At 38.0% G+C, this 14150-nt stretch overlaps 3 protein-coding genes across 5 annotated transcripts in view; all 3 read left to right on the forward strand.

The window, feature by feature from the left end:
* Positions 418-2266, forward strand: LOC104713936 (F-box/kelch-repeat protein At1g64840-like). Its single transcript, XM_010431164.2, has 2 exons — positions 418-828; positions 1006-2266. Exons 1-2 carry the CDS (start codon positions 690-692, stop codon positions 1992-1994), a joined length of 1128 nt encoding a protein of 375 aa, XP_010429466.1. The 5' UTR covers positions 418-689; the 3' UTR covers positions 1995-2266.
* On the forward strand, positions 3783-12921 carry LOC104713937 (insulin-degrading enzyme-like 2). 3 transcript variants are annotated; one of them, XM_010431166.1, is made up of 26 exons: positions 3783-3965; positions 4053-4128; positions 4226-4293; positions 4443-4534; positions 4631-4704; positions 4792-4835; positions 5020-5071; positions 5170-5292; positions 5391-5503; positions 5597-5759; positions 9108-9200; positions 9347-9432; positions 9576-9662; positions 9809-9912; positions 10036-10138; positions 10227-10322; positions 10396-10585; positions 10810-10871; positions 10962-11066; positions 11160-11361; positions 11440-11648; positions 11758-11882; positions 11970-12021; positions 12122-12208; positions 12299-12421; positions 12522-12921. In XM_010431166.1, exons 1-26 carry the CDS (start codon positions 3819-3821, stop codon positions 12765-12767), a joined length of 2922 nt encoding a protein of 973 aa, XP_010429468.1. In that variant the 5' UTR covers positions 3783-3818; the 3' UTR covers positions 12768-12921. The 3 variants fall into 3 exon arrangements, with proteins under 3 accessions (XP_010429468.1, XP_019085125.1, XP_010429469.1); XM_019229580.1 differs by having other exon boundaries at positions 10227-10307; XM_010431167.1 differs by lacking the exon at positions 12522-12921 and having other exon boundaries at positions 12122-12226; positions 12299-12406.
* Positions 13110-14150, forward strand: part of LOC104715939 (F-box/kelch-repeat protein At1g64840-like) — a 3188-nt gene continuing 2147 nt past the window's right edge. Inside the window, exons 1-2 of the mRNA XM_010433302.1 lie at positions 13110-13181; positions 13275-14117. Coding sequence (XP_010431604.1) covers positions 13110-13181; positions 13275-14117 — 915 coding nt within the window. The remainder of the gene's footprint in view (positions 13182-13274; positions 14118-14150) is intronic.

A 14150-nucleotide genomic window follows, 5' to 3' on the forward strand; every position in this document is an offset into this window, starting at 1 on the left:
GTTCTAATACTAAAAACTAATTCCTAAATTATAAATACTAAACCCTACCCCTAAAAACTAAACCCTAAAACTAAATTTGTCAACCCAAACATAAAAAAAAAAATTTCTACATGCTTAAAATTTATTTTTTGTGTTAGTGGTAATTTTGGAAAAAAAAACTTTTGTGGTATTTTTGGAAAAAAAAAACTAAAATGTGGTATTTTTGGAAAAAGAACTTTTTTAGTGGTATTTAAAGGAATTTCTCTATTTAAATCTATGCTTATTTTTATTTCAAATGATAATAAAAGTAATATTTTTAACAAAATATAAAAAATTTAAAATAACTAATTAAAGAAATTATTAAATAAAATAAAAACAGTGAATGATTTTTATAGTCAATACTGGATCCACAAGTGAACCTTTGCAATCGACAACCAACATCACACAATAACGTTATTGTGCGTGAGCCCAGTCCTCTTATTGTGTCTTCTTCTTCCCGACAACCAGATCCGGAACCACAAATTGAATCGCAACTGGGTAAAGGCCACCGGAAAAAGACACAATCGGTTAAGCTTAAGGACTATGTCGTACGCAAATCGGCAAAGCTTCCGACTAAAGAGGTGAACTGCGTAATTTCTTATCCAATTTCTAATCACGATGGGGACCACCAACGGTTTTCAGAATCACATGTCGCTTATATAGCAGCTGTGATGTCAGAAATTGAGCCGAAATCGTTTAAAGACGCAATGACAGATGAACGGTGGCGTAAGGCTGTAGGTTATGAATACGGTGCCTTGGAGGAGAATAAATACATTTACGATAGAAGACTTGCCAATTGGAAGTCATTGGGTATTTAAAGTGAAATTTGATTTTCTCCATCTGAATAATCTATTTGTAAATTTGATTTGGTATCAGATGTTGTTTGGTGTATATATGTATGGGGTTTTTCTAAAAAAGATCTTGTATATTTAGTGCTCATGATAACTGATTTTAATTTTTTTTTTTTTGTTATCCTTTTATAATCAGGTTTCAAAATGTCATCAGACTGGTTTCTTCTCCCTGAAGTTCTCTTGCACATTATCTCCCAGAAACTAGAGGACTTTATCGACGTTGTTCATGCTCGGTCTGTTTGCAGCTCGTGGCGATCCTCATTCCCCTTTCCTTCTTGTTTATTACGCACACGTTACTCTCTTCCCGCTTTCGCTGATTACCCTTTCAAAAGCAAAGACTTGTGCACCCTCGAGAAGGTCCCTTTGTCTCTTTTAAGAGTCAAATCTCCTACGTATGCTTCTAAGTATATGTTGGGAGGATTAGTTCGAGATGATCATATGAAGTTTCCATCTGCTAGTCAGTGCTCAGTGAAAGTGAAGATCCCAGGTTCTTATCCATCCTTGGTTAGCTTGCACGACTGCGAGATACTCCCTATGTGGCAACACCAGTACAGAATGGTTGGCTGGGATCCTAAAGAATGTAATACATATTACAGAGGCGTAGCTTGTCTTCCGCTAAACAAGGAAGGAGGAGGAGGAGAAGAATTCGTTGTGCTCGTCAACTACTTTAAAGTCTTGTTGGTGTTATCAAGTACGGAAATGAGGTGGAAGCGGCTTATGAACATCCCGGATTATCCATGCACGGATTTAGTCACTTTTAGAGGCAGATTTTATGCAGTCTTTTTTACCGGAAAAATTGTCTCCATTGATCCTTATTCGCTGGAAGTTAAGAACCTGATGCCCTCCTCACCTTACAAGACACTAGACTATCTGATTCCATCTGGCGATGATGAACTTTTCCTGGTTGAAGCAACTTCGCGAGTAAGTAAGCTAGATGAGGAGGCTGGTAGATGGGTCGAGATCACTGATTTGGGAGACCATGTGTTGGTCATTGGACAACTGGCTAGTGTCTCTTGCTCGGTTAAGAAACTTCCTGATGGTTGTGGTGTGACTGCAAAATCAATTCTGTTCACCAATCGACCAAGCAATACAACTGAGACATCGATTTCTTTATATCCTCATTAGTCAAAAAAAAATATCTGGGGTGAGTGCTCAGCCATAAGTCTTTGAACAAATATATGGAAGAAGACACTAAGAGATTCTCAAGAGAGATTTGTGTGATCCCCAACACATATCTGGGCAGAGTCCTAAGTCATACCTTAGACATCTATTTTTTTTTTTATTAGTCAAAACAAACTTATCACATAATAATTTGGTACAATAGATCTTGTGCTTCTCATGTCATTTTTTTTTTTATGTTTTTGTTTTAGACTGTCATCATGATTCATGACCTTGTCAACACCACTAGCCATGTTACGTATCTATGGAAATGGTTGTCTCATGAATGACCAATGATTCTTTTAGTCTTTGAATCCTTGGTAGCTCACTTGTTGCAGTCTCCGCGGCAAGAGACTTTTTATCCTTCCTCTGAAGTACAAGAGGTGAACATTCGTTCTTATCCTTCCTTTGCCATTTGTATCAGTGCCTGTGACTTGCACCTTTTTCTTATTTCTCTTTCTCCACGAAATGCTGTTGATAACCACCTCGTAGGCATCCTCAGTTTTCAACTTCTTACATCTAAGTTATCCTTGTATTGATCTAATCATAATATCTTTCAAGGTCAAGCTTGAACGCCGAGCTGTAGAAACACTGGGCTTTTCCTCTAGAACTCTGTGACGGTGGTGCTGTGAGAAACCTCGTGTATTAGAGATTCTTCAGAAAATAGTTATGGTGTCCCTTGATATAGCTCTCTGAGACATCCTCGGTTATGTAGTTAGGTTGACCTGGCCTGAAATTACAAGCAATGATAGGTTTTCATTGCAAACCAAAAGAAAAGGAAAGGAAAGAACTTAAGGTTGTCATCAAGAGCAAACAATATTAGATTTGATAAATTACATAAGATTGAAGAGGAGAGAGTTGTTTGTCTCGAAGTTACTCTCTAAATTCTCATTACATTACTATATATATATATATATATGATAATATGAATTTTAACTTGCTAACGAAAATCACATTGGGCTTGGACTTGTTTTTTCTTATGGACACTTATAGTTTTTTCGCTTTCTCTTGCTCCATCTTTGGTTAGATCTTTCTCAATATCTCAAACATGCTATCTTATAGTCTTTATTTACAGCAACTTATTTTTGATATGATACAAAATTTAAATTAAATAGTTTCAATTATTCATTTAACTACTATTGTTCACAACAAATATTTTTTAATTAATATTTTCAGAAGTTAAAAAATGCAACTAAATCTAGCGATTATCATTTGGAGGTTATTCAATCATTGATTTATAAATCTATATACGATTTGAAAATTTTTATTATGTGGATTTTGAACTAAAATATTTTATCCACATATTTGAATCATGCTATTATTCATTTTCAAATCAACTCAAATCCATTTAAATTATTGTATAGATTTTAAAACTCTAAAATAATTTATTTAATGAATAACACATGATTTTAACTCGTATTTATAAATCATATTCAACAACTCTTTCAGTCCATATTTTTCCATATTTTATTAACTTTAAGATGATAATTAGACGGAAACTCTACACTCTATAGTGGATAATGATGTCATTAGATCAGAGACAAAAAGGAAAGACGTTGGCAATACAAGCGAAGACCCAGTCTAGCGACGACTATAACTATCACAAGTAATCGCCGTTGGATCTGTAATATAATACTTGGAGAAACAATCACCGTTGATTAGTTTAACCACACGTAGACTCTACCACACTTGATAATTTCTTCACAGGTCGGAAATAAAAAGAAAGACGTTAGACAGAGACTAAAGAGCGAAGAAGACTCAGCGTAGACTTGAAAAAAACTATCCCAAAAGATGGCTGTTGGAACGGAGACCACGACGGTGACGGTGGATCGAGGTGACGAGATACTAAAGCCACGCACTGACAAGAGAGACTATCGGAGGATTTTACTTAAGAATTCGCTCGAGGTGTTGTTAATCAGCGACCCGGAGACTGACAAGGTAAGCTCAATCAATTTCTCTTTTTAAATTGTACTGTACTGATGATAAAATCATGACTCTGTTCCTCTATGTCTTTGGCTATTTAAGTGTGCTGCTTCAATGAACGTTAGCGTCGGATCGTTCTCTGACCCAGATGGATTGGAAGGCCTAGCTCATTTCCTTGGTACTTTCTATCCCAATTTTTTTTTTCTTTTCTTAATGATTTGCTTCATAACATCTGATTTTGTGCTGGTGGTTTTATTATTTTTGTGGGGATTCAGAGCATATGCTATTTTATGCAAGTGAAAAATACCCCGAGGAAGATAGTTACTCCAAGTACATCACAGAGGTAACGTTACGTTCTTCTCCAGCTCTGGAAGACAAACTTGATGTTCTTGTTCTTTTTACTTGTAGGAAAACTTAAATCAAGATGAAATGGGATGTGGCTTAATGCTTATTAGATCTGGTTTTTTTCTTTTTTTTCTTTTTTTTTTGTAGCATGGAGGGAGTACAAATGCTTATACAGCCAGTGAATATACAAATTACCATTTCGATATCAACACAGATTCTTTTGATGAAGCTTTGGACAGGTAGACTTTTTCTCTCTTTCATACTAGTGTTATACGATTTGCGTCTTTTGACAGCTAGTGTCTATTTTTTTTTTTTTCTGTGATTGCTTAAACCAGGTTTGCACAGTTCTTTATCAAACCACTGATGTCTGCTGATGCAACCATGAGAGAGATCAAAGCTGTCGACTCTGGTTAGCTTTTAACTTTCTTGATAGCTCTCCTGTTGAATTTTGTTTGATATATAACAAATTCTAATGATGAGTTCTCTTTCATTCTAGAGAATCAGAAAAACTTGTTGTCTGATCCTTGGCGTATGCACCAGGTATTTTCCCTTGCTCTAAAGAACAGTTATATGGATGAATATATTTTTTTCATTGTTTTTTTAATGCAAAAGGAAAAGTTCACTTCAGTATGAAAATAAGGTTTTTCTTTGAACTTGTGGTACTGATGTCTTAAGTCCACAAGTCTGTTGATGTGTATTTAGCTTTCCTTTTACGTTGACACAGTTAAAGAAGCATCTAAGTCGGGAAAACCATCCATATCACAAATTTAACACAGGTTCATGATTCTACCTATCCTTAATTGGTGCTGGCTCGCGTCTCAGTGGTCTTTCCCAAAATTTTCTCTCATGCTAAGAAAGTGATAATTTTGATTAGGTAACATGGATACTCTTCATGTACGACCCGAATCAAAAGGAATAGATACGAGGAGTGAACTAATTAAATTCTATGATGAATACTATTCTGCGAACATTATGCATCTGGTTGTATATGGCAAGGGTAGGTTTTGGAGCTAACCCAAATTTCTTTTCATTTAAGAAAACAAAAGTATTAACACATATAACATTTTTACATCTATTTGCTCTCGATGTCTTCAGAAAGCCTTGATAAAACTCAAGGCCTAGTGGAAGAGTTGTTCCAGGAAATTCCAAACACCAACAAGGATATCCCTAGGTTTCCTGGTCAGCCTTGTACTCCTGACCATTTGCAGGTTTTGTTCCTTATTTCAGCTTTGTCATTTCTATGAAATGAAGACAAATTCATACTAACATGTTGCTAAGGTGGTGTTTTTCATTGGTTTTAGGTACTTGTGAAGGCAGTTCCCATAAGGCAAGGTCACAAGCTTACTGTTTACTGGCCTATAACTCCTAGCATCCATCATTATGAAGAAGCACCAGCCAGGTACATTAGTCGTCTACTTGGTCATGAAGGCGAAGGAAGTTTGTTTCATGCGTTAAAAATCTTGGGTAGGTTTTCTCTAAAGGTCAAACTAATAAATGTTTTGGCAGGTAGCAAATCGAAAAGTTGTCGTAGTCTTCAGCTCCCTATTTCTGGTTTTAGAATGGTATCTTACTTTTATAAAAGATAAGTTGTTGCGATAAATCTTAAATAATTGTTATTCCCCCTATACATATATATTTTGAGGTGTTTCTATTAGAATAGGAATACAACTATTCCTGAAGACTTTTTTTGCTGAGTCGTTCTTTCGGTCTTCTTGGACGAATGCTTGGACGAAGCGGTTGATCTTGTGTCTTGAAGTCCTGGATGAGCTCTTAGTTCGAGTTATCCCGCGGGCGATATGAGTGTCCGAGAGGTGTCCGGGTTCGGCTCGAGCGTTTTTGGGCGTGTGTTTGATCCCGTGCTCACATCACGCACCATTGTAGTTGCTAATCCAAGTTGAGATGTGTCGTAGATCATAATGACTTTTTGTAGTTGGTCGCTCTCTCCATAGCTGACCAGCTAGCTTGCAATTCCAGACTGGAATCTCGGAGTTCAGAAGAGGAAGCTCAGTCTTCGCAGGTCATTAGGTTTGTGATTTCTGAAATGAATGATGATTCAGATCGAGATGGTAATTGAGACTGGATCATGATGTTATGATGAACTACAATCGAAGCTATCTGCAGACAAGCTGAAACTGGAAGTGAGGTGTCTGAAGACGACCTGACACTGAGACGTCAAAGGACGACCTGAAACTGAAGTTGTCCGAAGACGAACTGAAAATTGTCCGAAGGACGAACTGAGAAGTTTTCCGAACACGAACTGAGAAGTTGTCTGAAGACAAACTGAGAAGGTGCCTGAAGACGAACCGAGGAGTCTTCCGGAGACGAACTGAGAAGTTGTCTGAAGACGAACTGAAAAGTCTTCCGGAGACGAACTGAGAAGTTGTCTGAAGACGAACTTAGAAGTCTTCCACAGACAAACTGAGAAGTTGTCTGAAGACGAACTGAGAAGTTGTCTGAAGACAAACTGAGAAGTTGTCTGAAGACGAACTGAGAAGTCTTCCGGAGACGAACTGAGAAGTCTTCCGGAGACGAACTGAGAAGTCTTCCGGAGACGAACTGAGAAGTCTTCCGGAGACGAACTGAGAAGTCTTCCGGAGACGAACTGAGAAGTCTTCCGGAGACGAACTGAGAAGTCTTCCGGAGACGAACTGAGAAGTCTTCCGGAGACGAACTGAGAAGTCTTCCGGAGACGAACTGAGAAGTCTTCCGGAGACGAACTGAGAAGTCTTCCGGAGACGAACTGAGAAGTCTTCCGGAGACGAACTGAGAAGTCTTCCGGAGACGAACTGAGAAGTCTTCCGGAGACGAACTGAGAAGTCTTCCGGAGACGAACTGAGAAGTTGTCTGAAGACGAACTGAAAAGTCTTCCGGAGACGAACTGAGAAGTTGTCTGAAGACGAACTTAGAAGTCTTCTAGAGACAAACTGAGAAGTTGTCTAAAGACGAACTGAGAAGTTGTCTGAAGACAAACTGAGAAGTTGTCTGAAGACGAACTGAGAAGTCTTCCGGAGACGAACTGAGAAGTTGTCTGAAGATAAACTGAGAAGTTGTCTGAAGACAAACTGAGAAGTTGCCTGAAGACTTTTCGCCCCCGATGTCACCTCGGTGATCTCGAAGAGGTGAGAGGTCGTTGATCATACCGTTGTCAGGAGCAAGTTCGGCCGTTTTGCCACCTAGGTTGTCAGGGGGGAGATCGGAATCTGGTGTAGCGTTTCCGAGACCTTCACGATCATCTTCGTCAACCAAAAATGGGATCGGAATCTCGTTGGATCTGCGCCTTGAAGAGCATTCGGCTTCTTCTGGTTTATTCGACATCTCGCCTCAGACCGAACTGACAACGTTCGGAGATTTCCTGCTGGCGTTCTTGCGGATCAACGGTTCGCTTGTGGTTGCCGATGAAGAAACCATGACCGAGGTGAAAAATAATGCAGATCGCCGAAGAGTGTAGGAAAACTGATGAATAACAACGTAATGAAAGGCGAAGAGAGAGAGAACGAAGTGATTACCTTTTTGACGAAGCGGCGAAAAGTGAAAACACTCGGTGGATACCGAGTATTTATAGACGGGAGTGGGCGGCAACCCTACGCGGAGTCATAATTGCCTACCGTAACCTACGCGACGTTTCGGCTTCCGAGTTGACAGATGTGACGTATCGGACACGTGTCGCCTGACTAGAGGAGGGCGAAGCGGCGCGACGATCCAGAAATATCTAGATTCGGATCTTTTTACGGATTAAATCGGATATTCTTTCTTAAAGTCCGGTCATTCGAATTAACTTCTGAATGTACCGAACTGAGGGGGGACTAATTGTTGGTGCGGGAATTAGCACTCCCAACATACCGATCTAGACCCGTTAAAGAACCGGTTATCTAAACCGGGAGTTCGGCCTAGGTTTGGACTTCATCTCTGAAGGCCCAGTAACACTGAAAGGCCCATGGACGAGGAGACGAATTCGGCACTTCAACTCGCCCAGCGGCTAACCTAGCAAGAAAGGAAAGACTTTCCTTATTAATTCGCCATCCAGTTAGGAAAGTCAATATATCCAGTATATTCGAATATATTCTGTAGATCTTTGAATACCTATAAATAGAGGGCAATCCTCTCATTGTAAGATCATCGAGTTATTAATAAAAAACCCTAAATTCCTCTTTGTTCTTGAGCAATACCAAACTTGTTCCTCAAGAGATCTCATTTCTTCTTGCTTACTTTGATCTAAGTCCCTCAAGAGATTGTTATTGAATTTGTTTCCCTTCTAAACAAATTCCTTGTGAGAAACCTCAGTTTCTACACTATTTCTGGTTTTAGAATGGTATCTTACTATTATAAAAGATAAGTTGTTGCGAGAAATCTTAAATAATTGTTATTCCCCCTATACATATATATTTTGAGGTGTTTCTATTAGAATAGGAATACATATATTCTTCTATGTATATTAACTAAGCTTCCTTATATACATAGAAGAATATATGTATTCCTATATATACATAGAAGAATATATGTATTCCTATTCTAATAGTTTCTTCCTTGCTCTTTATTTGCCTTCCACTGCGAAAACTACAGAACACTTATGTAGGTTGTCTAGTAGACATTTAGAAAAGTGCTTCGGAAACTGCAGATCTTTGTTGCTTCAGTTGTAAATCGTAGCTATATTACCCCATTTTGGCGTGTCGTATAGGCTGCACTAATAGTATATTGTTTCATACTCGATGATAGGATTTTATTCCCTTAAAAAATCTTCTCAACTGCTTGTTTACTTAATTTTGTGTATCAGCAATCCTACATTTTGCTTAATTCTTGTTAATACTTCCACAGGTTGGGCAACGGGACTGTATGCTGGCGAAGCAGACTGGACTACGGAGTATTCTTTCTTCAATGTTACAATTAATCTTACTGATGCTGGCCATGGTGGGTTTATGTATTCTTCTTATAAGTTTTTGTTTATTCTTATATGCAACAATCTATTTTATGTTGAGTAGATGGTAATGATGTGCTTGATGTGTAGTCATATTTTCTGGATTTGCTTTGATTTTGTGTCTGTTCTTTGTATACAGAACATATGGAAGATATTTTGGGATTGTTGTTTAGACAGATTAAGCATTTACAACAGTCTGGTGTTTCCCAGTGGATTTTCGATGAGGTATTAGTATTATTATGTTGTACTGTTTCTAGGACCTATGTTTACATATTTTCTGTTGTTGTCTGCTTTTAATCTGGCTATAGTATTGCTATTGATTCAGTGTTATTAAAGAGTTTGATACATCTCTGTCATTGTTGTTGCAGCTCTCAGCTATCTGTGAGGCAGAATTTCATTATCAAGCCAAAATACACCCAATTTCGTATGCAACACGTATTTCACCAAAAATGACGGTAATAATATTTCAGCTGTTCAATCTATAATTCTCGTAATTTCTTATCATTTAAGCTGTTATATCTATTTCTGCTCAGTGTATACTTAAAGATGAACCAAAGTAGAATAGGTACTTACTCTTACAATCTCATCACTTGGCCTTTAGATATACCCAAGGGAGCATTGGCTGGTTGGATCATCACTTCCTACGAAGTTCAATCCAGCTAGTGTGGAAAAGGTTCTCAATGAGCTTTCTCCCAATAATGTTCGGTATGTTCAGTAATGCGTTCGTAGTAGTATTTACATGAAGCAATAGCATCAAAATCTTGACTGCTTACGGCGAAGTAAGCGCGCCGTGTTGCAGAATATTAATTAACACCATTATATTCGTAGAATCTTTTGGGAATCAAATAAATTTGAAGGGCAAACAGACAAGGTTGAGCCATGGTATAACACTGCTTATTCTCTTGAAAAGATAACCAAACTCACCATCCAGGTTGGCTTTTGATATATTCTGTTTTGATTTAATATTATCCTGTAACTTTGAAAGAAGTTTAGTTTTAGTTTTGTGTTAACAATTACAGGAGTGGGTTCAGTCTGCCCTTTATGTAAACCTCCTTCTACCAACACCTAACGTCTTCATTCCTACGGATTTTTCATTGAAGGTTTTTAAGGATAAGGTTCAGTTCTGTGACTTTAGTTACAATGTACAATTATGTATGAAGCAGTAATCTTATATGTATTCTGGAACAGGATACCTTCCCTGTTTTGTTGAGAGAGACATCATTCTCAAGATTGTGGTATAAGCCTGATACAAAGTTCTTCAAACCGAAGGCTTATGTAAAGATGGATTTTAACTGCCCCCTTGCAGTCACCTCTCCTGTTGCTGTAGTTCTTTCAAACTTTTTTGTTTGGTTGCTGGTGGACTATTTGAATGAATATGGTAAGATTTGATAGATTTAAACATCTTTTTGGTTATTACTTTACTTTATCGAGGTAAGGAGTCTGCTGCTTTATGTTGCAATAGCTTATGTAGTTCTTTTAGGACAAGTTAGAATGTGTTACAATGAAGAGCCAAATAAAATAAAATAAACAAGGTGATAAGCATTACTAGTTTGTTATTTTATCAAGAAATCTCGTCCATCAATCTTTACTTCTATGTTTCAGCTTATTATGCTCGAATTGCTGGTCTTCAATATGGAATAAGTCTTTCGGACAATGGTTTTGAGGTGGGTTAATTTGTATGTAGATTATGACGTTTTCTTGTGTCTTTTGCTCAATGAAGTTTTCATGTTGGACTAACTGTTTCTCATTCCCAGCTATATCTTGTTGGCTTTAATCACAAATTGAGAGTCTTGCTGGAAGCTGTCATTCAAAAGATAGCAAAATTCCAAGTAAAACCTGACAGGTTTTCAGTTATTAAGGTAAACCTTGTTAGTAGACTTCATCACTACATCAATAAGCCTTGTTCCCGGATGATTGAATCCAGGTTTCTCTGCTACCCTATCCTGAAACAGGAAACGGTCACAAAGGCATACCAAAATCACAAATTCGGACAACCATATCATCAAGCAATGAGTTACTGCTCAATGGTATTACAAGATCACTCTTGGCCTTGGACAGAGGAACTAGATGCACTTACTTATTTGGAAGTGGAAGATTTGGCAAAGTTCGTTCCTATGTTGTTATCAAGGACATTTGTTGAGTGCTATATTGCAGGTATGATAGTCTTTGGTCTTCACTCCTCTTTCTTTTCCTTCTAGTCGTTGTGGTATCATTATAAGACACTCATTTCAGGAAATGTTGAGAAGAGCGAAGCTGAGTCAATGGTGAAGCATGTTGAAGATGTTCTCTTTAACGACCCAAAACCTATTTGTCGTCCCTTATTTCCATCTCAGTTCTTGACAAATAGGGTTACAGATCTCAAAACAGGAATGAAATACTTCTACCATCAACAAGGCACAAACCCCAACGATGAAAATTCTGCTCTAGTCCATTACATTCAGGTATATTTGCGACAAGAGATTATTAGTTTATTGCATTTCTTATAAAGCTTTTCTCGTAGATCTTGGTACTAAGAGTCATTGTTAACGGAATTGCTTTGCAAACGAACAGGTTCATCAAGATGAGTTTTCCATGAATATCAAACTTCAAATGTTTAAACTTATTGCAAAGCAAGCCACTTTTCACCAGCTTAGAACGGTTGAGCAACTTGGTTACATCACTTCACTCTCTCAAAGGTACATATGAATCAATTTCTCATATGTTTGCATGCTACTGAGTTCTTGTTGATACATACTGTAAATAATCACTTTTCTGCGACACAGAAACGACTCTCGTGTCTATGGTGTACAGTTCATTATCCAGTCTTCAGTCAAGGTACCAAACTACCTACCAATCTTTCTTGCCTCTTTGCCACTCGGACTTTGCATAGCCCTTTCTAGTATATGCATATCTCTTTAATTGCTTTTGTTAATAGGGTCCTGGACATATAGATATGAGGGTCGAGTCACTACTCAAAGACCTTGAGAGTAAGCTTTACAATATTAGCGATGAAGAATTCAAGGTGAGATGACACAACCAGGTACTCTTAGATGGTATTTGCTTTGCTTGAGACTAAACATTAACGCACTAACTGACATGACTTTGTTCCCAGAGCTATGTAACAGCGTTGATAGATATGAAGCTTGAAAAACACAAGAACTTGAGTGAGGAATCCGGGTTTTACTGGGGAGAGATTCAAGACGGGACACTCAAATTTAACCGCATAGACGTAGAGGTAATCGATAAACCGCATAATGCAAATTTCGTTAGCTAGTCTTCCTTTTTGAAGCCATATAACACAACCCTTTACATTTTTTTGTGTTATATATGGTCAGGTGGCTGCACTGAAAGAGCTAAAGAAAGAAGAACTAATAGATTTCTTCAACGAATACATAAAGGTTGACGCACCAAAAAAGAAATCGTTGAGTGTATGCGTTTACGGAAACCAACATTCAAAGGAAATGGCATCTGACAAAGACAAAGTTGTATCACCATTTGTAGAAATCGAAGACATTGTTGGTTTCAGAAACTCTCTACCTCGTTATGGATCGTTGAGAGGATGTAGCCAGCTGAAACTGTGATGAGCTCTTTTCAAAGATTTATACACACACACTCATATACCAAAATGTGAACCTTTATTCAACTGGTTTGTTAGAAAAAAAAAACAGAGTTTTATCATCTAATAAGACTTGTGGAACTATTTTTTTTTTTTGTCGTTGTGGAACTATTCAAATCTTTTTTTATGTTGGTCTTGGTCGAGAAGCTTAATTCATACCAAAAATTAAATAATGTTTTAAACATTTCTACAAGTTAAATAAAATGACCCGTACTAAGTCAAAACACGACCCGACGGCTAGATCTGCCTCTAGACGACTCTTAATTTGTTCTTTCGGAATTCCAAAAAACGCAGCAAATCAGCAAACATGGAAGCAGAACCTGAAACAGAGAAGAAGACATCATCCATGATATTGGACTGCTCTCTTCTCCCGGAATTTGTACGTAACTCTTTTTCTCACCCGATGTTTTGTATTTGATTTTGAATCAATCTTTAAAACCTTAGAAATCGTAATTTGTTGGTTTGTTTTCAGGTTTCAAAACTGCAGCTGTCTCCGTCTCCATCAGCAAAAGTGGCAACGAAAGATCTCACATTGTCCAAAACAGACTGGTCGTTTCTCCCTGAAGAGCTTTTGCTAACAATCTCAACTCTTCTTAACAACTGTTTTGATGTTGTTCATGCTCGCTCTGTTTGCAACTCGTGGCGATCCGCATTTCCCTTTCCTTCTTCCTTGTTACGTGCAAGCTACTCTCTTCCCAAGCTCGCCGAGTTCACTCTCGAGAGCAAAGACTCGTGCACACTCGAGAAGGTCCCTTTGTTTCTCTTTAGAGTCGACAAAACTCGTGATGCTGCTAATACTGTGTCGCCTTCTCCGTATGTTATGGGAGGAATAGGCCGAGACGAAGACAAACATATAGAGCTTCTTCCATATCCTCTTCAATGTTCAGTGAAAGTGAAGATCCCAGGATCTGATCCAATCTTGGTGAAAATGCTTGACTGTCAGATACTCTCTTTAGGCCATCAGTACAGAATGTTCGGTTGGAAACCTGAAGAATCGTCAACAAATTACAGAAACGCGGCTTTTCTTAAGTTAAACAAAGAGAGAGGTGAAGAATACGTTGTGATCCTCAACTACTCTGGAGCTTTGTTGGTGTTAAGAAGTTCTGATATGAGATGGTTGTGGTTTCAGAACGTCTCAGATGCTCCCTGTAGGGATTTAGTCACTTTTAGAGGCAGATTCTATGCAAGTTTTTTCAACAAAGATGTTCTCGTTATCGATCCTTATTCGATGAAAGTGATTGTTCCCTTGATGCCCTCACAGCCTATGAATTCAAGCAATTTTCTAGTTCCTGCTAGTGATGATGAGCTTTTCTTGGTTGAGAATACTATCCCAACTTCTTCTGATGAA

Source organism: Camelina sativa, chromosome 9 (assembly GCF_000633955.1).
Source record: "Camelina sativa cultivar DH55 chromosome 9, Cs, whole genome shotgun sequence".
Classification (NCBI taxonomy): Eukaryota; Viridiplantae; Streptophyta; class Magnoliopsida; order Brassicales; family Brassicaceae; genus Camelina; species Camelina sativa.

Bases quoted from the DNA above. Each gene is read 5' to 3' on its own strand.
- LOC104713937 (XM_010431166.1), top strand. From the start codon at position 3,819: ATGGCTGTTGGAACGGAGACCACGACGGTGACGGTGGATCGAGGTGAC. The intron at 3,966-4,052 runs GTAAGCTCAATC...TGGCTATTTAAG, and splicing joins GCGACCCGGAGACTGACAAG to TGTGCTGCTTCAATGAACGT. The intron at 4,294-4,442 runs GTAACGTTACGT...TTTTTTTTGTAG, and splicing joins ACTCCAAGTACATCACAGAG to CATGGAGGGAGTACAAATGC.
- LOC104713936 (XM_010431164.2), top strand. From the start codon at position 690: ATGTCAGAAATTGAGCCGAAATCGTTTAAAGACGCAATGACAGATGAA. The intron at 829-1,005 runs GTATTTAAAGTG...TTTTATAATCAG, and splicing joins TGCCAATTGGAAGTCATTGG to GTTTCAAAATGTCATCAGAC.